Genomic DNA, 25,451 nt, shown 5'->3' on the forward strand with positions numbered 1-25,451 from the left:
CTCCATGACAGGTTTAGTGTCCTTTAAGAACAGAAAGAAACCAGATCTCTCTCCTTTCCTCTACCATCCATGTGAGGAAATGGTGAGACAGCAGCTATCTGCAAGATAGGTAGAGGGCCCTCACCTCCAGGAACCAATTTATCCACACCTTGTTCTTGGGACTTCCTGGCCTCCAGAACCGAAAGAAATAAAGTCTGATGTTTAAGCCAACCAATCTATGGTATTTTGTTAGCAGCAACCCAAGCTAACACATTTATACCTTCTTCTTTATTTAATTATGTAGTTAACTTTATCAGTTCTACTTATCTGTGTGGATTCATGTTACTATCTCATGTCCTTTCACTTTTGCCTAAATGACTCCCTTTATTACTTCTTAAAGAGCTGGTATGCTCGTGACAAATTTTTTATGTGGGAATATCTCAATTTCTTTCATTTCCAAGGAATAATTGTGCTGCATATAGGTATTCTTGACTTTTTTTTTTTTTTTTTTGAGAGGGAAGGAGCAGAGGGACAGGCAGAGCGAGAGGGATAAGCAGGTTCCCCACTGAGCAGGGAGCCCAATACAGGACACAATCACAGGACCCTGGGATCATGACCTGAACCAAAGGCAGACGCTTAACCAACAGAGCCACCCAGGTGCTCCCTTGGTTGACTTCTTTCATGACTCTGAATATCTACCTGCTGGCCTCTGTGACTTCTCAATGAGAAAGAAGCTTTGACTCTGTATGTAATGAATTACTTTCCTCTTGCTGCTTTCAAGAGTGTGTCTTATTTACTCAGCATTTGTTGAGGTTTTTAGATGTGCAAACTCATGTTTTTCATCAAATTTTGAAATTTTTTAGCAATTATTTTTTAAAATACGCTGAGCCCCTTTTCTTCCTCTCCTACCAGGACTCCCATTATGCAAGTTAAATACACTGAATGGTGTCCCACAGGTCTCCGCAGCCATTTTTCCTTCATTTCTTTTTCTTTGGTAGGATAATCTCAACTGGACTGTATTCACAGTTGTTGAATTTTCTACCAGTTCAAATCTGTTGAGCCCCTTTAATTTTTAAAGGAAGCTCTATACACAATGTGGGCCTTGAACCCCACAAACCCAAGATCCAGAATCACATGCTCTACTGATTAAGCCAGCCAGGCACTCCAAGATTTTTTACATGAATTTATCCTACTGTACTTTTTCAATCCAGAATTTCTGTATGGTTCTTTTATCATAATTTCTATCTCTTTAATGCTATTCTCTATTTGGTGAAAAACTGTTCTCATTAGTTTTTAAGATATGGTTTCTTTCACTTTGGACACATTTTTAGAAACTAACTTAGTTTTTCTTTTAGCTAAGTGCGACATCTGAGTATCCTCACACTTTCCTGTTTCTTCCCTAGTATTATAAATTTTTGTTGAAAACCAGACATTTAAAATAATATAGGCAACTCTGGACAACAGAATCCTTTTACCTCCTCAAAGTCTACGGTGTTTGCAATTTGCTGAGTGACCTTTCTGGACTAATTCTGTGAAGTCTGCATTCTTTGCTGTGTGTAACCACTATATTCTGCTTCATTAACTTAAATGTCAGTTAATGACTAAACAGAAATTTCCTTAAATGCCTTGAAATCATGACATAACTCTCTCCCCCTGTTGAAGTGCTCTGTAAATATGTTGGGGTAGGCCTTCAATGCCGCAACATGCAGTTTTTTTTTTTCAACTCCACATTAGCCTTCACTTCCTGCTTGCAGAGGTGCTACAGGTACTATTAGTGACTTCCTTTATTCCCCCTTGGGAATGCATACAACCTTGCCACATGCATGTGGCCTTCTATATTCACAGGAATGTGCTGAAGCTTTTCAAAGTCCTCTAAGGGCATGTCATTCCTCAGTTTTCATTTCTTGGCCTTTTATTTCTTCTTTTTGGTACCAATTAGTATCATTGTCTAAAAGAAACTGCTTTGTTAAATAACTGAAGCTGTTTTTGACAGACTGTAGATGAGGTTCTATACACACAGTGGGCAGAGTCAGATCATGTAAAGGTAAGTTCTGGGAACAGAGTTATTCAGTGAAGGACCAGAGAGGTCAAACAGTGACAATACTCTGGGATGAGCTTTTTAGGGAGCTTTAAGCCCCTTCCAGTGTTGCAAGGCTGCTGTTTTCCACTACTACCACAGTAGCAAGGCTATTCTTTTTTCAAGGCTACCCAGGAACTAGGGGGTGGGGGGAGGGCAATCTATAATGCTATGGAATTTAAATTCGTTTTTTATTAATGATAAATGTTTAGATTATTGAAAGATGTTAGTTCAGTTTCAGAGTTCTGAAAAACCGGATTTTGATAACTTTTTCAGTGCTCTCAACTCTTCTTTGGAAGAAAAGATTTTCAGAGTCCTTACTCCAGGAAGGACCTCTCAAGGAGGTAATTTGTATAGTGACAACAACTGCACACAAATATTTCTTCCTTATAACTATGCTTCTATTTTATTTTTGGAAAAGCAAGTATTCCTAAGTAGAAATGTGAGGGTATTTTAAAACGACACCTTTTCTCATCTAGCATTTCAATTATTTCAAGTTATCCAAATCAGAATTCTGAACCTCAATTTCCTAAACTTATGAGGGAAACGTGGTCTTCTTCACAGGGTTCAAAGGATTTAAGATTATAATGTAAAACTTACAACAAAGTTACAGTAATTAAAACAGTACTGGCATTAAGAAAAAAAACAGTACTGGCAAAGGGACAGTCATATATATATGTGTGGTGTATGTATATGTGTGTGTATGTATGTATCTATACATACACACACACACACACACACACACACCAATGGACTACAGAACCCAGAAATAAACCCTCACATACATGGTCTCAATTAATTTCAAGTAAGACCACCAACACAATGCAATGGAGAAAGAGCAGTCTTTTCAACAAATGGTGCTGAGAAAACTAGATATCCAAAAACAAACAACAAAGTTCAATTCTTTCCTTTCACCAGGCACAAAACTCAAAAAGGATTAAAGGCCTAAATGTAAGAGCTAAAACTATAAACTCTTAGAAGAAAGCATATAGGAAGATTTTCCTAACACTGGATTTGTAATATTTTCTTGGATATGACACCAAAATCATAGGCCACAATGACAACAACAGAGGCAAACTAGATTTCATCAAATTAAAAATTTTGTGCATCAAAGGATACTGTCAAGAGAGTAAACAGGCAACCCACAGAATGGGACAAAATATTTGTAAATTATGTATCTGATAACAGATTAAAAATTCCTACAACTCAACAACAAACCATTGAATTAAAAGACTTGAATAGACATTTTTCCACAGAAGATATACAAATAGCCAACAAGCATATGAAAAGATGTTTTAGTTAGTATCACAAGCTATCAGGGAAATGTAAATCAAAACTACAATGAATTAACACTTTACACTCATTAGGATAACTATTAAAAACAAAACTACAATAACAAGTGTTGGTGAAAATGTGGAGAAATTAGAATCCTAGTACATTGCTGGTGGGAATATAAAATGGTACAGCCCCTGTGGAAAATTATTTGGGGTTCCTCAAAAAATTAAACATAGAATTACCCTATATTCCAGCAACTTTGCTTCTAGGTATATATTCTAAAGATTTAAAACAGGGACTCAAACAGTTACTTGTACAAAAATGTTCATAGTAACATTATTCACAATAGCAAAGTGTCCATCCAAAGGTAAGTGGATAAACAAAATGTGATATAAACATACAACATGAATGAACCTTAAAAGCATTATGCTTAATGAAATAAGACAAACACAAAGGAAAAATAATACATGACTCCACCTACAAAAGGTGCCTAAATCAACTTCAAAGAGAGAAAGAAGAATAAAGGTTACAAATGGGTTGGCAGATAAAAGGCAGGTAGAGGAATGGGGAGTTACTGTTTAATGAATCCAGAGTTTGTGTTTGGGATGATAAATTTAAAGTTTTGGAACTAGATAGTGGTGATGTACATAACACTGTGAATGTACTTAATGCCACTGATTTGTACATGTAAAAATGGTTCAAATGGTAAATTTGGTTATGTATATTTTACCATAATGCATTTTAAAATGATAGTGTATCCAAAAGGCCCTTACCTCATTTGGTGAGCCTTTTGTTCTTCAATTGAAAGGGTGGGTACAGAAGTTATTTAGAGAATACTTTACAAAACCTTGGTTGGAAGTAATGGTAAACAGTACCCTCCCACCAAACACATATTTGTGGGCACACACACACACACACACACACACAAACCCCCACACACACTCCACACACTCAATGCTCTACCAAATACCTATTCTACTTTGCAAAGAATTACATATCTAATGAATTTGCTAATGATGCAGAAAGTTTACATCCTCCCATACTGACAGAAACACATACATTCTCTAAGCACAAAGCTTATATTCACAAATAATTTTCTGCTTCAAGACAAAATTTCAATTAATCACAATGGGAATTTAGTTATTTAATGCAACCACTAATCTAATATCACCAATAAAATCTAAGCAGTTATATCACGAAACCAGGGTTATATTTAGTGGACATGCATTAATAATCTATACAACTTAACATTACACCAGAAAAGGAATTGAATACAAAATTTCCCTTGATTTTTGGTGGTCTTCAAATTTCATGACACAGATGACTGATAAAACTGTAAAAACAGATTTTAAATATTTTCAATAAAATGGTAAAAAATTTAATGAGCCTTTAAGTTTTCATATTGGGCTGAAGATTTAAAACACCAAGCTGGCCCCAATCTGTCAAAAATGACAGAAATATTTACAATGACTATTACACAGGTTATTTAGTTAAAATGGTACTGGAGGACTACTCACCCCTAGCAAAAAAACCCTTTGGAGTTAATTTCTCAATGCAATCAAGTCTTTGTAAATACTCTAATAATTATAAACTTGGAACATACTTGGAATCAGGACAATGATGAAAAGTAACACACAAGTCAATCTTATTTCTAATCTGTTTTCAAAAAACCTTGGTTCCAAAAGCCCAACACTGTTCCCTCATTATAAAATTAAATTAAGAAGAGTAGAATGACTTTACCCTACTTGCTAACATTCTTCTACAGAATAATCTTTCACTAGGGCAGGGCTGAAGCTCCATTAACTTGCTTCTCTAGAGTGTGATTAGCAGAGCACCAAATTTATAAACTTACAGGGCCACCCAAAATGCTGAACACACTTATCCTAACAGAAACAAACTTTTTTTTTTTCCAATTTTATGTGCCAGTGTATGTGCCATGCTATTCTTGAAACTTACTTGGCTATCAATAAGAAAAGAATTAGGGAAGCTTTGAACATATCTTGTACTTTCATCCAGGCTAAAGTGCAAAATATCTCCATATCTCTGGTACTTTAATAGAAAAAAAACATCAAATACACATAAAAAAGGAACTGAAGTGGCAGTAAAGCTAATACAAAAAAGACCTCTTTAAATACACACTTGAAGACTACATAAGACCAATTTAATTTTTCTTTCTTCAGTGAAATCTGTAAATGAACCAAGTTCTCAAAGAACTTGACATTTTGTTTCTCTTTCCCAGGATCAGAAATTCCAAAATTAGAGGGAAAAAATGGAAAAAAAATAACATTGCATGACAATGGACACTAAGTTCATAAAGAACCTTTTTTTAAAAAATGAGATATTATGGAAGAAAATACCATGAAAATAATAATCCTATGAGAATTGTTTTTTAAGCACAGTAAATTTGAGCCTTGGTCTTCATGAAGATACTACAGCTTATATAGAAAACTATAAATATACAAGACTCCAGGAAAAAAAGTCAAAATACATATTAACATTCTGTAGGCCTAAAAAACTTTTGAGGGGAGGGAAAAGATAGCCAACTGAATCTTCACTTAAGAATACAGAACTATGAAAAATTCCTGGGTCAAAAGGGCGCTCCAAATGGAACCATACTTTGTGAAAACATACAACTTAGATATACTTTTAAAAGGAAAGAAAAATCCTGAATAATTGCAGTCCCTTTCGAAAAGGAAATCTTAAATTAAGGGGAAAAGATTCTAATAGTGTAAACGAGTCTGGCTCAGAAAGAAAACTGAACAACATATCCAAGATTCTGTCCATAAAAGTAAAGACATTACATCTTTAATATTAAAGAAATAGGCTATAAAAAAAGTTCATTCTCAGACTTGGTTTTAGTAAAAGCTCATTTGTGCTCCTTTGTGGGTGCATAATAAAGTTCCATGGGTTTGTTCACTTTCCAGTATTTCTCACTGACCAATTCCAAAGAAAAAGAGCCATTTAATACCTAAAACAAAAAAAGAAAGAATTAAAAAAATGCTCAAAGCACAATAGAGAGATGAAACAAACATCAAAGTCCATTTTTTTTTAAACCTTAGGATAAAATTTCTTGTCACTTATACTTTCATAAAAGGACAACCAAAAGATTGTTTTTTTTTATATCAAAAAAGGTAACTACCCCTTTGCAATTTCGCATTCTGTCAGGGTCTCAAGGTCCTGAACCATTTTAATTAGGCCCCCCAAAAAACACCTGCTAGTCTGAGATAGTGAATATGCTCCCAGTTTCAACAGCCTATTCTTTTGAATACTCACAGTGAACTGCCCACTAGCTGTTGCTATGTAAATGGTATACTGCTTCTCACTGGCTGTATCAAGGTTCATCTGGTTTGATTCTCCTTTGCTTCGAAGTTCTTCCAAAGCTAACCTCACAGCCAGATACTTGGATAAGTGATCAACAGTGGCATTACCTGAAGTCTTTATGTATCTGGAAAAATAAATCATTAATAATTTAATTTCTATATTACTGATAAAAACATACTCAAATTATAGAACTATTACATTTTTAACAAGCTAAATAAAATGTAAATGTCTCAATTACTGACAAAATAGTATCAAAAATTTATTCCTCTATTACCTAAACATTTTTTATTGAAAGGTACAGAAGAGGGGAAAGTACACACCATCTGTCTAAGGACATGTCTACCTTACCACCCATAAATATGATATAAAATGACAAAAGTCCACCATACACAAGGAGTACTGAGAGGGCGAGGGGGAGACGGGGCATTCTCAACTCCAACGAGCAGAATTCTGCCATCTACAGCAGCAAAGGGAATAGTAAAAATACGAGCAAATTTCTAAGAATTGATCAATTTTCTGATTTTTAAAGACAGAGCTGAGAAACACTAACCTTGAAATTTTTTCAAAGCATGGTATACCATTCAGTCAGCCACTGAACAAGTTAAATTTATATGACTCTTCATCCTCCTCTATCTAGGAGAGTCATTTCTTTAATACACACTAATGTGGGTAGGGAGCACATGACAAAGAAGGTAAATCTATAGTCTAGGCAGCTGGAACATCCAACAGAACCCTGGCAATTACTGGCATGACAAATATTGCCCTTATTTCTTACATAAAATTGCCTTTTAACTCCAAATTAAGTATTGTGAATTCAGATCATCTGAAACTAACCTACACACTTACCTTGTTTGTGCACTATCATCTTTTTCCATTAGTGTAGGATGAGGCCTGAATACTAATTCAATTTCACTAGCACCATCCATTACTGGATCAATTGCCACTGTTGCATTGTTATTATCAAGCTCAAGCCCGGAATCATCAGATGTTTTGGTCCGTTTGTTACTAGGTCCTGCTTCCTGATTACTGTGCGTGGAAGCATTACTACAGTGAGAACTGTCACCATTATCTTCTGCTCCACTACCATTTTCGATTTGTTGTTTCTTGCCTCGCTGTAATCTAGTGAAGGAAAAATAAGAGGTTGCATGAAATTTACATTTGGCTCTTTTCAATGCATTGATTTTGAACCAGAATTTGAACTTCAGAATTCTAAAAAAGTCTTCATAATTGAATTTGCTCCAAGTTGGATAATGACATTTATTTCCCTCAGGTCCCAGAAATTTCCAAAGAACCACCCACACTCATACACATATGTTTGAATGACTTAAAAAAATGTTTATATTCATTTAATAATTTTCTTTGTTGATTACAGGAATTACTGGCAAACCTTTATTTACATGTTGATAAACTTTTTTTGTTATGAGATTTTAAATCTAAAGAAAGGCATGATTCAGAAATGAAAATTTAAAAGTTCTGAGGGAAGATATCTGGGCCTCTTTGATTAGAAGTTCTTGAGGAAACAAGATTTAAGAGGAATAGTAAGCAATCCCTCCCTGCCAACCTCACTCAAAGTCTGCTAATGCAATATAAAATCATTCTAGTGAGAAAAAGGAGACTGATATCTAAATCATAAGAGCGTGGATACAGAAGCTAACAAGCTCAAAAACAAAACAAAAAAAAGCAGTAACTGGGCAAGGTGCTTTGTGTCCAGATCTGACTTACTCATCAAAACAATCAAGGGAGTTAACATTATCATCATTTTATAGTTGAGAAAACCAAAGAAACTGAAGTTCAAAGCCCCATGGTTATAAGCTAGTAAGTGCCAGAACTAGAGCTAGGATGTGATATACATTCTGCCACACTGGCCCCCTCTCTATCTGTATATGAAAGAAATATGCAGAAATGACCTATACTTCTAACACAGTATCACTATTACATGTTTACTACCAGTACAAGGAAATCATAGCCCATAAAAAACAAAAAATACACAAAATATTGCTTAAGAAATCTACAGATTGTTTTAAAATTAAGAAGGTATCATTAAAAAAAAAGGTGTCATTAATATATCAAATGACAAAACTATGATCAAAAAAGATATGAACAGGGGACACTGGGGTGGCTCAGCAGTTGAGCATCTGCCTTCGGCCCAGGGTGTGATCCTGGTGTCCGAGGATCAAGTCCCACATAAGGCTTCCTGCATGGAGACTGCTTCTCTCTCTGCCTATGCCCCTGCCTCTCTCTCTCTGTGTCTCTGATGAATAAATAAAATATTAAAAAAAAAGATATGAACAGATACAATGAAATATTATTTAGTCTACTTAGTCTTAGAAAGTGAAATAAGCCAGTCACGATTCCACTTATATGAGGTATTTAAAGTAGCCAAATTCATAAAAACAGAAAGTAGGATGGTGGTTGCCAGGAGATGAGGGGAGGAAGAGGAAATGAGCTGTTTAATGGGTACAGAATTTCTGTTTTATAAGATGAAAAAAGTTCTGGAAATTGGTTGTACAATAATGTGAACGTACTTACAATACTGAATTGTATACTTAAAAATGGTTAAGATAGTCAATTTTACATTGAATCTTTTTAAATCACAATTTAAAATACATATATATAACAGGCCAAAATAATGAAACAGAAGAAATCAACAGTGAAAATACAAAGACCTTATTTAAATATTTCCTAAAATCTACAAGTAAGGCAAAAGCAATGTTGTTTCATTTAACTAATAAAGTAATTAACACAGTTACTCATCTTAATGTATTTATTTTTACCCAAACTTCTTTCCAAAAAAGTCTGAGGTGACAGAGCTAGGTTTCTTTATTTCAGCTATTACTCTTAAAATAATGTTTATAACAGAGATTAATAGCTTTCTTGCAATCAAATCAAATTTCTTATCAAATCATATGTGTAATACTACATACTATTCTAGAGGCAGCATCTTAAGACATATACCACCAAACTTGAATGTCATATGAGGCACAGTAACAGTAATTAGGAATGCCAATATTTAGCCTCTACTATTTAAAGAACTAATAGAAGTAAAATCTGAAATAAGTACAGAATCCAATATAAGTATTTTGACAGGGACGCCTGGGTGGTTCAGCAGTTGAGCATCTTGATGTGGGGGTCTCGGGATCGAGTCCCACATCAGGCTCCCTGTGTGGAGCCTGCTCCTCCCTCTCCCTGTGTCTCTGCCTCTCTCTTTCTCTGTGTGTCTCTCATGAAAATAAAATCTTTAAAAAAAAAAAAAAAAGTTTTGACAAAGACAGATCAAGACTGCTACATGTAAGAAATTAATTCAATATACAGGAAGAACTTCAAAAGAATTCACATTCAAAAATATTTACTTGTAGTATTACACAAATGATTTGATAGTATTATACTCATAAGAAATTAATTTTAATTCAATATAAAGGAAGAATTTCAAAAAATTCATACACTCAAAAATATTTACTTATAGTATTTATACAAACGATTTGATACATCTAGTATTAATACAAGATATAATATTACTCTATTACTCGAAGCCAAGCATGGTTCTAAGCACTGGAGTTATAAGACTCAATAATACTGACAGTCTCTACCCTCTAAGGGCTTATATTATTGTTCTACATGTTAGAGAAGAAGTACTGTGGAGAAAAACGAATAAGGGAGGTAAGATAGTTATGGAGTTCTGAGGTGGAAGATGGGAACTTAGACATCTGAAGAAAGTGAGAGTGTTATATGTGGATTATCTAGAAGAGGGTTCCGTAGAGAATATTAAGTACCACACTGGGAAGTCTGAAGAACAGCAAGGAAGCTGTAATAAAAGGAGCTTCTATCAGATACTCCCACCACTAGAAATGTTCAAGCAAAATCAAAAGGACTATAAAATATTTTGCAAAGGGGATTCTCTGTCCTCAAAAACTAAAAATGAACACCACTGAAGTCCCTCAAACTCTTAGAAATGTAGGATTTTTAAAAAATAAATATATTCAACACTTAATGCTTTATTTTACTTTGCTAAACAGAGTTTAGTTTGTAGGTCAGTTTAATATAGTTAGAATGTAGCACATCTTCAGAACCACTTCTGGAACCTTAAAAATAGCAATGCTTGGACCTCAATCAAAGATTCTGATTTGCTTGGTTTGGGAGGATACTGGAGGACCTAAAATTTTAAAACTTTTGTGATTCTGATGTTCAGCCAAGGTGAGAAACACTTGCCTAGGATGCAGCTTTACTGGCATTCCCTACTTTGGAAAATGATGCCTCTCATTGAGACCTGAATATATTAGGAAAGGAAACAAGAATGAAGGTAAGAAAGTGCCCAATTTATGCAGGGTGTTGGAAGCCATCATTAAGGTCTTTTAACCTGAAAATGAAGTGAAGATAGATAAAAGAGACTCCAAAGCAAAGGAGAACCATGACCTGACTTTCAATTTAACAGAATCACTCTGGCTGCTGTACTGAGAATAGACTTTGTAAAGATAAGCATGGAAAGTAGAAAGACCAATTAGGAGGCTATTTCAATACTTGAAATGAAAGAAAGATGCTGGTGGCCTAAACCAATCTGGATATATTATGGAAAAAGTTAAAAGTATATTTATTCTCAGATTGGAATATACAATGTGAAAAAAAAAAAGAGAAATGTTTCAAAGTTTTCAAAATTTCCAAAGTTTTTGGCTAAAGCAAAGGCAAAGTTGCCATCAACTGAAATGAGAAAGAATAAAAAGAAGTAGGGGGTAAGAATAAAAAGTTCAGTATTGGACATGTTAAGGAATAGCTAATTCATACGAAAGGAACCAGAAGAATATCAGCTCCTGAAAGCCAAGTGAAGAAAACCATTCAAAGAGAAATAACTGTGTCAAATGTTGCTGAGTAAGATAGGAAAATGAGGTCTGAGAATCAGCAATTAGATTTTGCAATTTGGAGGTCACTGGAAAATCTGACAAAGTGGTATGGAGGTAGGAGAGAGGATAAACACATGACTTATATGGGTTCAAAACAGAATTGGAGAAGAACTGAGGGACAACGAGCACAAACTTTTTCAAGCAGTTCTGCTATAGAAATAAGAGGAGAAAAGAAATGGTAAGTGGAGCGGGAAGTGGGTACAACAGAGAATAATATTTTTAAATAGAATACCCTATTAGTGCCTGGAGGTATATATCATGCCTCCATGGAAAGGTAACCATGCAGAACTACTATTTGTTACTGCATTTTATTTCTTTCCAAGTGAAGGCTGTTAAATAAATAGAGTATTTTTAAAAAAGTATACAGAAAAATGGCCACCATCCCTGGCCTTCTTTCCCACATACCTGTTCATGGCCTGTATCTTCAGTCCTTCCTCAATGCTGTGACTGAGCGCTTGCTGATTATTGTGCTTGTTGATCCTAGCCAATACTCTCTCCTGATGAGCTTCATACTCATCACGACTTGGATAAATTTTGCTGATGAGTGCATCAAAGTTTGGGTCTGGCCTTAGTGATCTTTTAGAAACTAGCTTTTTTCGACAGGTAGGACATTCTTTATTGCTAAATAAAGAGGGGAAAGAAACTGTAAACAATGTATCTTTGGGCTAACAACAAAAATATCCAACTTCTGGATAGTTATCATTATTCCAATACCTTTACTAAGTCACAGAAATTTAAACTGATTAACCTGAATTTCCTTGAAAACCTGATTTGAGGGTAAGCAAGATTTTGAGAACTTCAGACACTATACAGTATTTGCCAACAAACAAAAATTTGAATACTTCCCAATAATTTATATATAATCATTTTAGAAATAAAAATCTATTTCTTGCCAATATAAATTTCCCTGATATCCATGCCCTACAAGGAAAATTTACCCATTAATATATATTAACTTGTTATCAATTCTTTTATTAAAATAGCATACACAGAGGTATTATACAATTTAGAAGTGGAAGAACCATGGAGGACTTCATGCTTTGTAATTTTCTCAAAACAAGCATTCTTGCTATAAACCTTTGAAACTGTATAAAATCAACTATTTCAAAACAAAGATTCTCCAATAATTAAAAGACTTTATAAAATTTTCAGGCTCTCAAATGACACTTACAGAGAATATATTTCTCAAACCTCATACAGTACCATCCTGGTATAATTAAGTACCTAGTATAACTCATTTCAACATACCCACTTCTGAGGGCTGTGATAATGCAGTCTGCACAAAAACGATGCAAACACTCCTTTGTAGTCATGGTGTTTTTCAACATATCCAAACAAATTGGGCACATTAATTCACTGTGTAGACTTCGAGGTGAAACCACAATTTCCAAGCCATCCGTTATTGCCTCCTATAGAAGAGTCACTTTAAAATTAAATGCTACCTATTTTTTTTTTATTATGGACAAGTCCAAACATACAAAAGTACTGAAAATGACAAAAATGAACATCTATGTACCCATCACCCAGCACCACCACTGTCAACTCACACCCGACCTTGTTTTTCTATAATCTTCCCCAACCCCCCTTAAGCCCCATCACTGTATTATATCAATGCTCTTATTTTAATGCTAAAAATAACATATTAATGTTTTTAAAAGCCAAGTAATGGTAAATTAGCTTGGCATTAAAAAAAAAAAAAAACACTGAATTTGGAATCAGATGCCTTAGGTCCTAGTTCTAGCCATGTTAATGTGACTCTAGTAATTTAACATTGTTTCTTACCTTTAAATTGAGGAAGTTAAGGCTAAATAACTTTATTTCTTCAATCTTCACAAATTCTACCATTTTGATAACTATATATTTCATGCCATCCATTTAAATATTTTAAGATTCCCATACAAGTATTTCTAATTTACATACAATTTAACAGGATTTCATTTTAACATCACTACTTTTAATAGTGATGATCCGCTATTGGATCCACAGAAGCAGTTTTATACAAAGTGGCCAGGTTCTCAAGTTAACCTACAAACTAATTTAAACCATAGTACTAGTACTGGTATTATTGTAATTGTAAAAATGTTTCAGTGCAAAAATGCATTTAGAGTTCCAACTTAGAATGCCAGCACATCTGTCAGCTAAAGAGAGATTAGTGACTCCTACTTCCTTCACCACTACCCACCCTTCCCACAAGGTGGCACATACTAGCTCTAAACATCAATGCTGGCTCTTACGGGTTGAGGAAAGAGATCTAGTAGGTAGCTACTGAAGAGAAAGGTGAGACAAAAATAAAAGGCTTCCCATATATTACTGACACTTCCTATTTCCACTGGATCTCCATAGTTGTGTTTCCTCTACAGGGTCAAAGAATAAGGACCCTACAAGGAAAGACACAGAAAGATAGATAAAAATGTCCTTGAAGAACTCAAGTAAAATATATTTAAATTGACAATAACTACCACTATTTTTGAGTGTCTTATGGTATTTCAACCTCTCTAGAGAAAGCACCTTCAGTATTTTCTTTTACTTAATTCAATACACACACAAACTTTTGATTTAGGAATTACAGCCTCCATTTTACAGATGAGGAATCTATCACTCAGAGTATGATGATGACTCAGCTAGTAACCAAGTCTGTCCTCTTCCTCTTTAGAACATGCCTAGAAATATCCCAGCCCAGGATAAAGGCAACTGTCTTAAGTTCTCCATGTATGTACCTGTGCAAGTGCATAGCTCTGTGGAAGAAAAAAGGGGGGAATATACAACCCAACTGGTATCACTAAAAATTTCACTAATTTCAAATGAGCGTTCAACACTGCTCAGGAATTAGTTTCTCTTTTAACAAGCTTGTTTTTTCTATACTATTTTACACCTTTTCTTCTATCTGCATAACTTCTGCGTAACTTCCTTCATCTGAACATTCCAAAGATTACCTCAATTTCATTGAGAGAGCTCTCTGATTTTCTATGACATCTTTATAAATCATCTTTCTTGCTACAAGGAGAAAATATGCCTCTTCTTTTCAAAAGTACATTCCTTCCTACCTTTTCAAGTATATCCTTCTGATTATTATTTGCTCTCAGGTTTCACCAATCTCTGGCACTCCACTAAATCAGCCTAGAGTAAGATCTGCATGGGGTTGCTGAATAATGAAAGGTGAACGGCACATCTCAGAGCCATGTGAGGCACGGGGGTGTCCTTGGTGGCCCTCTATCTCCCATCATAAAAACAAAATTTAAAACTTCCCAATTCCATGTTCCCCTCCAGTTTTTACTCCATTTCTCTGCTTCTCTGCAGAACCAAACTTCTCTGAAAAACTGCCTACACATTTTCACTTTTTCTTCCTTCAACATAACACAATCTATTCAAGTGAATTTTCTCCTGTCAAGGTAAGGAAGTATAAGCACACACTGCCATATACAACATACACTTTTGTAATCCTCATCTTACTTATCCTCTCAGTAGTCCTGAATACAGTAACTATTCCCTCTTAACACACCTCCTCATAGATTTTGATCCTCTCTCTCCATCGCCTATTTTTCTTTGGCTGTTCCTTCTCAGTCTTCTCTGCAGCTTCTTTTCCATTACTTTCTTTCTAAACTTTGAAGCTCCTCTGGATAAAGTTCTGGGCCCCTCTGCTCATCTCTGTCCAGGTGATCTTATTCTACTCTCATTGCTTAAAATGTGCTGACAACCCCCCAAATTTTACATTTAGTCCAGACCTCTAGGTTAGCATCTCTGCCTGCCTGACTTACAGGTATCTCAAATTGAGTTCAGTTTTAAGCATGTTTATCTCCTTCAAACCTGCTCCTCCCACAGTCTTTCTCATCTTCACCTTCTTAATGTACTCTACTGGCCCCTCCCATTATTATTTATTACAGCACTGAGGACTTACTCCCTTTACACAACTTCTCAAATGTGTAATTCTTTGGATATTAACTCATTTAATATTTATAAACTCCATAAATTTATACCACATCTATTTACTTCACGTAGTGCCTAGCGTGTAGGACTTGGTATACAGTATGCAAATTATTTGTTGAATCAACGAATGAAGAAACCAAACATACACAAGACTGCCTGTATACAAATTATTACTATTATGTTCTTTCAAGTTTTCATTTCCTAAAAATGTATCCCAGTTTCCGCATGTGTCATATTCCTCTGAGTTTATCTTAGTCTACATTACCTGAGGTGTTCGTTGTAATTCATATAAACTGAGTTCCCATGTTTTGCTTAATGGTTGAGTTCCGTTTGTCTGCACAGCCTGAGACATTGCTAAGAATAAAAAAGGAAAGAAAAACAATTTTAGAATCTGGAAGAAAAGTAAATCTCAAAACTGATTTTTTGGAATCATGAATCCTGAGAATCATCAAAATAGAAATGATATACTGGCTCCTCAAAAACTAAAAGAAAAGCACAAGAATCTTTTCATTTATAAGTACAAGCTATTTGAGTGCAAGAGACTATCGCTGATCTTTGAATGCCCAACAGGTGGCACAGAGAAAGAGCTAAAATTATTACTGAATGTACAGAAAACTGTCTTAATCCTAAACAATAAATATGTTTCTAAAATTCATGGTCATGAAATCAGAACTAAATCAGGAAAATTTAAGACTTTCCAATATGGTCAATTCTTGCCAGAGATAACAAAATCTACCTTATAGTACTTTAAACTCCTGGTCATTTTGCCTCTACTTTTTCACAGCTCCACTCATGAAAACTCCCCTGCTTGATATACTAAGTCACCTTATAATGTTCAGAAAGTTCTTCCTAATGCTGAACCCAAAACTGCTACCTATTCATCCTACAGCCCCTCAAGGCACACTCAATTAAAACTCGTCATTTTTCTGCATGACAGCCTTTCAAATATTTGGGTACTGTTATCATATCCCACCTGATTTTTCTTTTCTTTTGGGTAAATATTCTAGTTCCTCCTACTGTTCACTGTCTGATGTGATTTCAAGGTCTCCTCATCACCCTGATATTAGTTCTGTCTCTCCCCTCTAGTTAGGAATAAATTTAACAACGTTAAGGCCAACTTCTGTGCTTGTCTCTGAGTAGGTGAATGGGATCTACGATACATGTAAGATGGTCTTAGAAAACTAACTCCTCTCTGGCAAAGGAAAAAAAAGGGGCTCCAGACATTAAAATATTTAGTAGGTATCTATTATTAGCCAAGCAGAACTGCTCTAGGTCCTTGCTTCAGAATGCATAGTCTAAAAAGAAGGAAATGCACGTAAATAAGTAAACCACAGGGCAGCCCCGGTAGCCCAATGGTTTAGCGCCACCTTCGGCCCAGGATGTGATCCTGGGGACCGGGGATGGAGTCCCATATCAGGCTCCCCGCATGGAGCCTGCTTCTCCCTCTGCCTGTGTCTCTGCCTCTCTCTGTCTCTCATGAATAAATAAATAAAATCTTTAGAAAACAAAATAAGTAAACTAAAATTTGACAAGATAAATTCTAAGCAGCAGTATGGAAAAAACAATATGGAATTACAGAAGAGGATAAGGGAATTTGAGAAGTCAGGAAAGGCTTCAGTAGAGATGGAAGCTTTAAAAAAAACCAGAGATTTCTACACCAGGATGGGAATATAAAAGAGGGTTCCAGAAAAAGTAGAACAGCATGTATGAAGATAGGCATGAAAACCGTAATTGGGAGTTACTGGAAGTTTTAAACAAGAAAGTGACGTGATCAAAGAGTTTCACAGAAACTCAAGCAGCAGTGAAGGTAGAAGAACAAAAAAGCAGTAGACAAGTGAGGGGGCTGTTAACAAAAACCCAAATGAGTTACCTATCTGAACCAAGGCAGTTGAATATGCAGAGAGTATTACACAGATAGACCTAATGATACATTTGACACTGATATGAGAGAGGAGGGTCCAATATGACTTCAGGAAAGCCAACTATCCCTTTACGGAGATGGAGAACATAGAAGGAAGGTATGGGTTGGAATTGCTACAAATACTGAGGTCCAGTTATTTATGGGCCACTGAGGAAGAGTGGTTCAGTAGACAGAAAAATTCCACACTTGCTGGAAGACACAACCAGCATATTTAAGTAAGTCATATATTCCACACTGGCAATGAAGAACGTGACCTATATATATCCAAGAAGGTAAATTTCCCATTTCCAGCAAGTATCATTTAAATAAATCTGCTATCAAGAACTCACCCAATCATCAATTAGCTCAACTTTGCTTTGAGTAGTAAAAAAAAGCACTTCACTGAAATTTTACCTCTATTCTAGCCCCCTCTAAACATCTACTTACCCTATTTCTTCCTTTGACAAAAGCCACGTTCCACATGAAGTTGTTCCCTTGCCCAAGCAAAAATTTGAAATAAATATGATCAAATTTTTCAAATGAGCCAGTTGTGGGACTTAAAAAAAAAAAAACAAAACAATTTCAAGGCTGACCACTGAGTCTATCTTTTGCTTATCAGAACAAGTGGACTCCAAAACAAGCAAAAATTCCTTGAGGCTTTTGTGCTTCCTGGTAAATACATGTGCCATTACTTCTACCATAAATCCTACTACAACATAATGAATCTCTTAGAGAACTAAAATTACTCAAGGAATTTCTAAGAATTCCAAATCCTAATCCCATGTCTCAAAATCTGTAGTGGTTAACCTGAGGCCCACTACAAATCCTTTCTTCTCTCTCCAGCAAGCTTCCCCAGAAAATTCATGGGAACCGTCAAATAAAAAAAGCCTTCTGCTGAGGGCTCATTTCTAGAGATACCAGTTCTCCTGCACATAACCAAATTATATCTTTTTTTTAACCAAATTATATCTGATTTAGAGATCTGTATTCCCGTGGCAATAAAATTCAGAAAGTAATTCACAAGTTAGTTGCAGTTTTTCCTAGTATTTGGGAAAGCTAGGGTCTCCATGGCCTTGAAAAGTTTTCCAATCTCTCTGTTTATATCTGTATTACAATCATATATTCTCTGGTGTCTGGATTCTTAATTGCTACCATATGGATGCTATCTTACCAAATAATGCAGCAGGTAATCCTGAGACCAAAAAAAAGATATGATCTTGATGATCATCAAACCACTATCTCAATTTTTAAGAACGTATCACCAAGGTAGATCTCTCCTGTGACCTGGCCAAACAGAGTCAATGGGGATCTAAGAATTAAAAATTCCTTTTTTCTTTCTTTTTTTTTGCTTCAAGACATAATTCACACAGAGAAGGCATATACATAATACATGACCTACAGGCCATAATCAATCTGTCTGAACGGAAGCTCAAATTTCTACTCTTGGCTGTTACTGAACAGATAAGCTTTCGAGAATTAGTTCCTCTTGCTTTAGGTCAATATACTGTGTCATTTAATCTAAATTCTACTTTCACCAAAATCATATACAATCTTTCTTGTACTCTCATTTGGTGAAAAGCTGCATTTCCATCTGTAGCTCCTCCCTAACCAAGCCAAGAATGTAAAATAAAATACATTTAGCTTCTGTTTTTCAGATGAGAATGAACTGTGATTTTAATAATAGTATTTATACGTGAATTATCTATGTATAAATACTACTAATATATGGCCAGAGGAAACAAGAATGGGTTCACCTGGAATAATTATAACCTGAAAGGACAGAAAGTGATGTAGCCAGTGAAGATGAGAAATGAGGTCAGACAAAGTAATCTTAAAGATGCTTTCCAGCAACAGGAATGTGCTTCCTAGAGGACTACTGCCTGATGATCCTTGCAGTACAACAGTAAAAGATCAACCTAGGTCTACCTGGCCCAATCCACAATTGTAACACCTCAATTATACTTCTGAATAAGAGACACCAAACAAAACAGAAATGTTTCCTGCACAAACCAGGCTCTCACTTTTGTGGCAAGAATGTACAAACGAGAAGTTAGCATTAGTTTGGACAAGATAACTTGAGAGAAAACAGAAAATAAATCTGATAAAAGACTTAGTTACAGGCAGATTTTGAAAGCTCACAGCTTCAGTATCCAAAGAAGAAATAGCAATACAATATGCAGAATGTGCTTTTAGAGACTGCAAATATCTGACACTTTCATGCTGACTTTCTACATCTTCACATGCTATGGCACATCACTTTTTGCAGGGGTTCAATGTAGTCTCAAAAGCTTTTTAAAACACAGCGCCCCCCCCCCCCAGAAGTGACTACCCACAAAGGGAATATGCAAAAAAGATGAAATATTCCAAAGCATTCTACATTGAAAGATTTAATAAGTTTATCTTTTTTTTTTCCCCTGAAGATTTACTTGAGAGAGAACGAGCGAGCGAGCATGTGTGGGATGGGGGTAGAGAGGATCAGAGGGGGAGGGAAAGACAAAGAGATCCTGCGAGGAGCACAGAGGCCCCGGGCAGTCTGAGGACGGAAGATCAAGACCTGAATAGGAACCAAGAACCAGATGCCTAACCAACTGGGCCACCCAGGAGCCCCAGGTTTATTTTTTTTTTTAAACAAGAAAAAGGTTAGACTTCTAGTTTCTAGTTCCACATGTTAGTGACCACTTTGGCCTAACAAGTTTAAAAACTGTAGAGGCTAAAAAAAAATCAACAACTCTTCTTGGGTCTATAAGCAAGGGGAGAACACAAGACAAACCACTGCCCTTAAGACTGGAAAGACAGAACACAGGGAATCTCAGCTTACCAGAGCACCTCAGGAGTGGAAACTCCAACAGGAACTAGTGTCAAGTGACATAAATCTGAACTACAGTCAAAAAATTGCTGGGCGCCTGGGTGGCTCAGTTGGTTGAATGCCCAGCTCTTGATTTCAGTTCAGGTCATGATCTCAGGGTTGTTGAGATCAACTCCCGTGTTGGGCTCCATTCACTGGGTATGCAGCCTGCTTGGGTTTCTATCTCTCTGCCCCTCCCCATAAATAAATAAATCTTTAAAAATTTGCTGGAGGCTAAGTTTGATAGTTTTGGGTTTTTTTTTTTTTAAGATTTTATTTATTTATTCATGACAGAGAGAGAGAGAGAGAGAGAGAGAGAGAGAGGCAGAGACACAGGCAGAGGGAGAAGCAGGCTCCATGCAGGGAGCCTGATGTGGGACTTGATCCTGGGACTCCAGGATCACACCCTGGGCAGAAGGCAGGCGCTAAACCGCTGAGCCACCGGGGCTTCCCCTAAGTTTGATAGTTAAAAACTCCAAGAGAATTCAGTCATAGAAGTACTCCTAAAATATTATGAAATTGACTTCCTTAAGCCTGACCAGATTCCCAGAGGAAAGAACAGGAAAAACCCCCCCTTATGCTTGCCAGAGCCCTGCTCTTAGGAAAAACTAGTTAATCAAAACCTAACATACTGGGATATTATCAGAACCTAACTGACTTAGGAAGGTCAATCAATACCCAACTCCAGTCCATTCTAGCAATCCAGTCCACCTGAGGAGGAGGAAAAAAACTTAAGTACCACTAGTGAAGTTCACAGTATAGAGTATTAGTCTCACTAAAAGACTGAGATCTAGTTACAAAACTATAGAGCCTTCTTCTCCCCCTACACCTCACCACCACACAATTAAAGGCCTATTTACAGCAATTCCTTGTACCTAGTACATCATGCATGTCTGGCCATCTAGGTTTTTTTTTTTTACATTTAATTACTCCATTAAATGTCTAAGTTAGAAAAAACTTAAGTACCACTAGTGAAAACTTAGTACCACTAGTGAAGTTCACAGTATAGAGTATTAGTCTCACTAAAAGACTGAGATCTAGTTACAAAACTATAGAGCCTTCTTCTCCCCCTACACCTCACCACCACACAATTAAAGGCCTATTTACAGCAATTCCTTGTACCTAGTACATCATGCATGTCTGGCCATCTAGGTTTTTTTTTTTTTTTACATTTAATTACTCCATTAAATGTCTAAGTTAGAAATGGATGGAAATATTCTTAACTTGATGAATATATTTCAGAAAAAATAGGTATACTAAAGGCAAAAAAAAAAAAAAAAAGCCAACACAATTTGAAGAGACAAATCAGGCATCAGAACTAGACATGACAAAAAAAAAGAACTAGACATGACAAAATAGTCCTAGAATTTTCAGACCAAGAATTTAAAACAACTATGAATAATATGCAAAGGGCTCTAATGAGTACAGAAGACAGCATATAAAAACACATGGGCAATATAAGCAGAGAGATGGAAATCCTAAGGAAAAAAAAGTAGTAAGAAATGCTAGAGATCAAAAACATTGTACAAACGTGAAAAATGCCTTTGATGGGCTTATTAGTAGCCTGGATATCGCTCAGGCGAGAACTCTTGAGCTAAAGGATGACAGATCAATAGAAACCTCAAAAAATGAAAAGGAAAAAGAACAAAGACTGAAAAAAAAAATACATTAGAATATCCATGGACTGTGGGTTAACCTCAAAAGATGTAGCATACATGTAATAGGAATATCAAGAGGAGAAAAAACAAAAGGAACAGAATAATTGAAAAAAATAATGACTGAGAATTTCCCAAAATTAATGTCAGATATCACAGCATAGATGCAGGAAGCTTAGAGAACACCAAGTGGAATAAATGCCAAAAACACTACACCATGGCATGTCATTTTCATACTAGAAATATTCAAAGATGACACAAAAGCCTGAAAAAAGCCAGAAAAAAGGATTACACTTGCTCCCTCCTCAAAAAAAAGATAAGTATAAAGTATGCCCTGCATTTTAAATTTAACTTACATGGCATTACAGTTGCTCGTATGTCTAATCCTCTGACTTAATATATCTTAGTATTTTCTCCTACACCTAGAAAAGAGCCTGCTTTTCAATAAGTTAAATGAATGAGTGAAGAAAGACATTTAGAAAGTAAAAATTGAACCTTCGATGATACCTAACAGTACAGAATTACTGCCTACTGAAGTTGATCTTAAATAATTTAACCAGGCATCTTTAAATTGGGGTATGCATGTGTACTCCTGACCTACACAAAAGCTTTCCAGGGAGCTATCCAGAGCTACGTAGTTTTCAAATAATTTAATTTACAGGTTATCAATTTTCCTGAAGTATTTCTACACAAATCAACTTGCCTATATACCTGGGTGGGTCCCTCTCCTTTCCCTAATCCTTTCGTAAGATTAGGAATCATTCATTCACTCATTCAAATACTGATTTATCTACAGCACCTCATGTACTGTACAGGTCTACAAACACCAACAGTAAACAAGTATGTATACAAGTTAATAATTCTTAAGTATTATATAAAAGATACAAAAAAAACGGCACTGAGTTACATCATCAATAGGAGAAAAGGAGCTATTTAAGATAAGCAAATCAAGGGGTGCCTGGGTTAGGGTTAGGGTTATGGTTCAGTCAGTTAAGCGTCTGCTTTCAGGTCAGGTCAGAATCCCAGGATCACTGGGGCGAAGCCCAGGCATCTCATCGCACTCCCTGCTCAGGCTCAGAGGGAGCCTGCTTCTCCCTCCGCCTGTGCACACACTCTCTCCCTGCCAAATAAATTTTTAAAATAATTTAAAAACTAAAAAGAAAGGAGAATCAAAAACAGAGTTTCAAAAAAATAGACGTATTGGGAAAAAAGAAAGGTCAATGTGGCTGGTAAAGAGAAATATATACGGAGGTTTACAAAGCTAAAGAGAGGTGATCTCAGGAATCAAATGAGATTAAGAACATATACGATGTATAATGAGTGAAATCTCCCTCAGAAATATTAATAATCTTCAATTTTTAAGTATTAAAACCGTAAGAATTGAAAAAATAAAGCATTAGAAATCAGAATATAAACCTAAAGAAAAAGGGGAAAAATGATCATAAAACCATAAATCAAATAGAAACAGCTAAAAAAAACAAAAAATAGATTTGTTCAAGAAAACAAAATTTGTTATTTGACAAAGCTAATACTGTAACTTTCCCATAAAGCCAAAAAATTACATAGATATAAAATATATTTTTAAGTTTGCTCATCAGAGACTGCTATAGTCTACTTTATATCAATAAATAAATTTAATTACTCCATTAAATGTCTAAGTTAGAAATGGATGGAAATATTCTTAACTTGATGAATATATTCCAGAATCCCCAAAGTTAAAACTCTTGAAGACTCCTATTTAAACAGTCAGAAAAAAAAGCAAGACTGCCCTTCTGCTATAAGTCCTCAATAATGTTACCCAAAAAGGGGGGGCGGGGGGAGTGGGCACTGGCCAAGGAAGTGACAAACGTATCAGTTAGATAATACAAATACCTCACAAATCCACGTGGAATCAAATAAAAAGTTATAACTTCAAAAAAGGCAGCAACATGGTAGCATGAACAGAGAAAAACATGCCAAAAAAGCCACAGATTTCTATAAGCCAGGAATAAACATTTATAAATGCATTTTTTAATGATCCCATTTAGAACTATTCACAATAGCAACAAACGCTATAAAATATGTAAGAGTAAATTTCACAAAGTATTGACAACACAAAACTCTACAACTTAACTGAAAGACATTAAAGAGATCATGGATTGGATAAACGTATATATAACAATCCAGTGTAATGCAATCCCAATCAAAATATCGATATACAAAGTGATTCTAAGGTTTACCTGAATTATTATGCAAAAGAACGCCCAGGATATTTTGAAAAAGAAGAATAATCAGGGAGACATACCTTACATCAAATATTAAAGCTTCATGAAAAGTAACACTATGGTCTAAAGAAAAGATGAGAACATTAATGCAACAAAATGAAGGGTTCAAAAACAGACATGAGGAATGCCCAGGTGGCTCAGTGGTTGAGCGTCTGCCTTTCGTTCAGGATGTGGTCCTGGGCTCTGGAGTCCAGGACTGAGTCCCACATAGGGCTCCTGCAGAGAGCCTGCCTTCTTCTCCCTCTGCCTGTGTCTGTGTCTCTCTCATGAATAAATCTTAAAAAAATAAAACATGTGAATTTATATAACTTAAGATATTTTAAATCAGAAGGATTTTTTTTTTCATTTATTTATTCATGAGAGACACAGAGATAGAGGCAGAGACATAGGAGGAGGGAGAAGCAGGCTCCTTCAGTGGAGCCTGAATGAGACTCCATCCCAGGATCCCAGGATCAGGACCTGAGCTGAAGGCAGATGCTCAACCACTAAGTCAGCCAGGCATCCCTAAATCAGAAGGATTTAAACAAATACTTAAATTCAAAATAATTAAATCAGATGTACCTAAGCAAATAAATTAAAAATTCCAGAAGGATTGAGGCACCTGGGCAGCTCAATCAGTTAAGTGATTCTTTGATTTCAGCTCAAGTCAGGAACTCAGGATCAAGAGATGGGGAGCCCTGTCTGGGGCTCCCTGTTCAGTGGAGAGTCTACTTGAGATTCTCTCATTCTCCTCCCTCCCCACTGTTCTCTAAAATAAATAAAATCTTTTAAAAAATAACAATGATTAAGCATTAAAAAAAAACTATATGAGATATATTTTAAAAGAAGGTACAGTGCTGCATACTACTATGATTAGGAAGGCAGACTAATAAACAAGATGCAATACTGGAATACTTTAAAAGCAGTTCACATTTCAACTATTAAGTTTTTTTAAACTTCTATACAAAAATAAGGAAAGATAGCATAAGCAAACAAAAGATAAGCTATAGACAAGGAGAAAATATATGCAACATGTATAATCAACAAAGGCATATGTCCATAATGTACCCTGAATCTTCCCTCAAGATAATTTAAAAGACAGTTCAATATAGGCAAAATGACTACTTCACTAATAATCACTAAATTGCAAATCAAAACACTATCTACATAAGCTGTATTTTTTGTTTGTGATACTGACTGAAATTAAGATGACTAATAATGGGGCAGCCCCGGTGGCTCAGCGGTTTAAGCGCTGCCTTCAGCTGAGGGCCTGATCCTGGAGATCCAGGATCGTCCCATGTCGGGCTCACTGCATGGAGCCTGCTTCTCCCTCTGCCTGT

At 35.7% G+C, this 25,451-nt stretch overlaps 1 protein-coding gene across 3 annotated transcripts in view; it reads right to left on the reverse strand.

Moving 5' to 3' along the window:
• Positions 1-3,134: 3,134 nt before the first annotated feature.
• The window catches only part of RNF2 (ring finger protein 2), a 49,855-nt gene continuing 27,538 nt past the window's right edge, over positions 3,135-25,451 (reverse strand). For all 3 annotated transcript variants that reach the window (XM_072733176.1, XM_072733174.1, XM_072733177.1), the window contains 6 exons: positions 15,734-15,822; positions 12,793-12,953; positions 11,950-12,165; positions 7,499-7,771; positions 6,605-6,776; positions 3,135-6,299 (listed from right to left, as the gene is read on the reverse strand). In XM_072733176.1, coding sequence (XP_072589277.1) covers positions 6,198-6,299; positions 6,605-6,776; positions 7,499-7,771; positions 11,950-12,165; positions 12,793-12,953; positions 15,734-15,820 — 1,011 coding nt within the window. In that variant the 5' untranslated portion in view covers positions 15,821-15,822 and the 3' untranslated portion in view covers positions 3,135-6,197. The remainder of the gene's footprint in view (positions 6,300-6,604; positions 6,777-7,498; positions 7,772-11,949; positions 12,166-12,792; positions 12,954-15,733; positions 15,823-25,451) is intronic.

This window comes from Vulpes vulpes, chromosome 13 (genome assembly GCF_048418805.1).
Source record: "Vulpes vulpes isolate BD-2025 chromosome 13, VulVul3, whole genome shotgun sequence".
In the NCBI taxonomy this organism is placed as follows: domain Eukaryota; kingdom Metazoa; phylum Chordata; class Mammalia; order Carnivora; family Canidae; genus Vulpes; species Vulpes vulpes.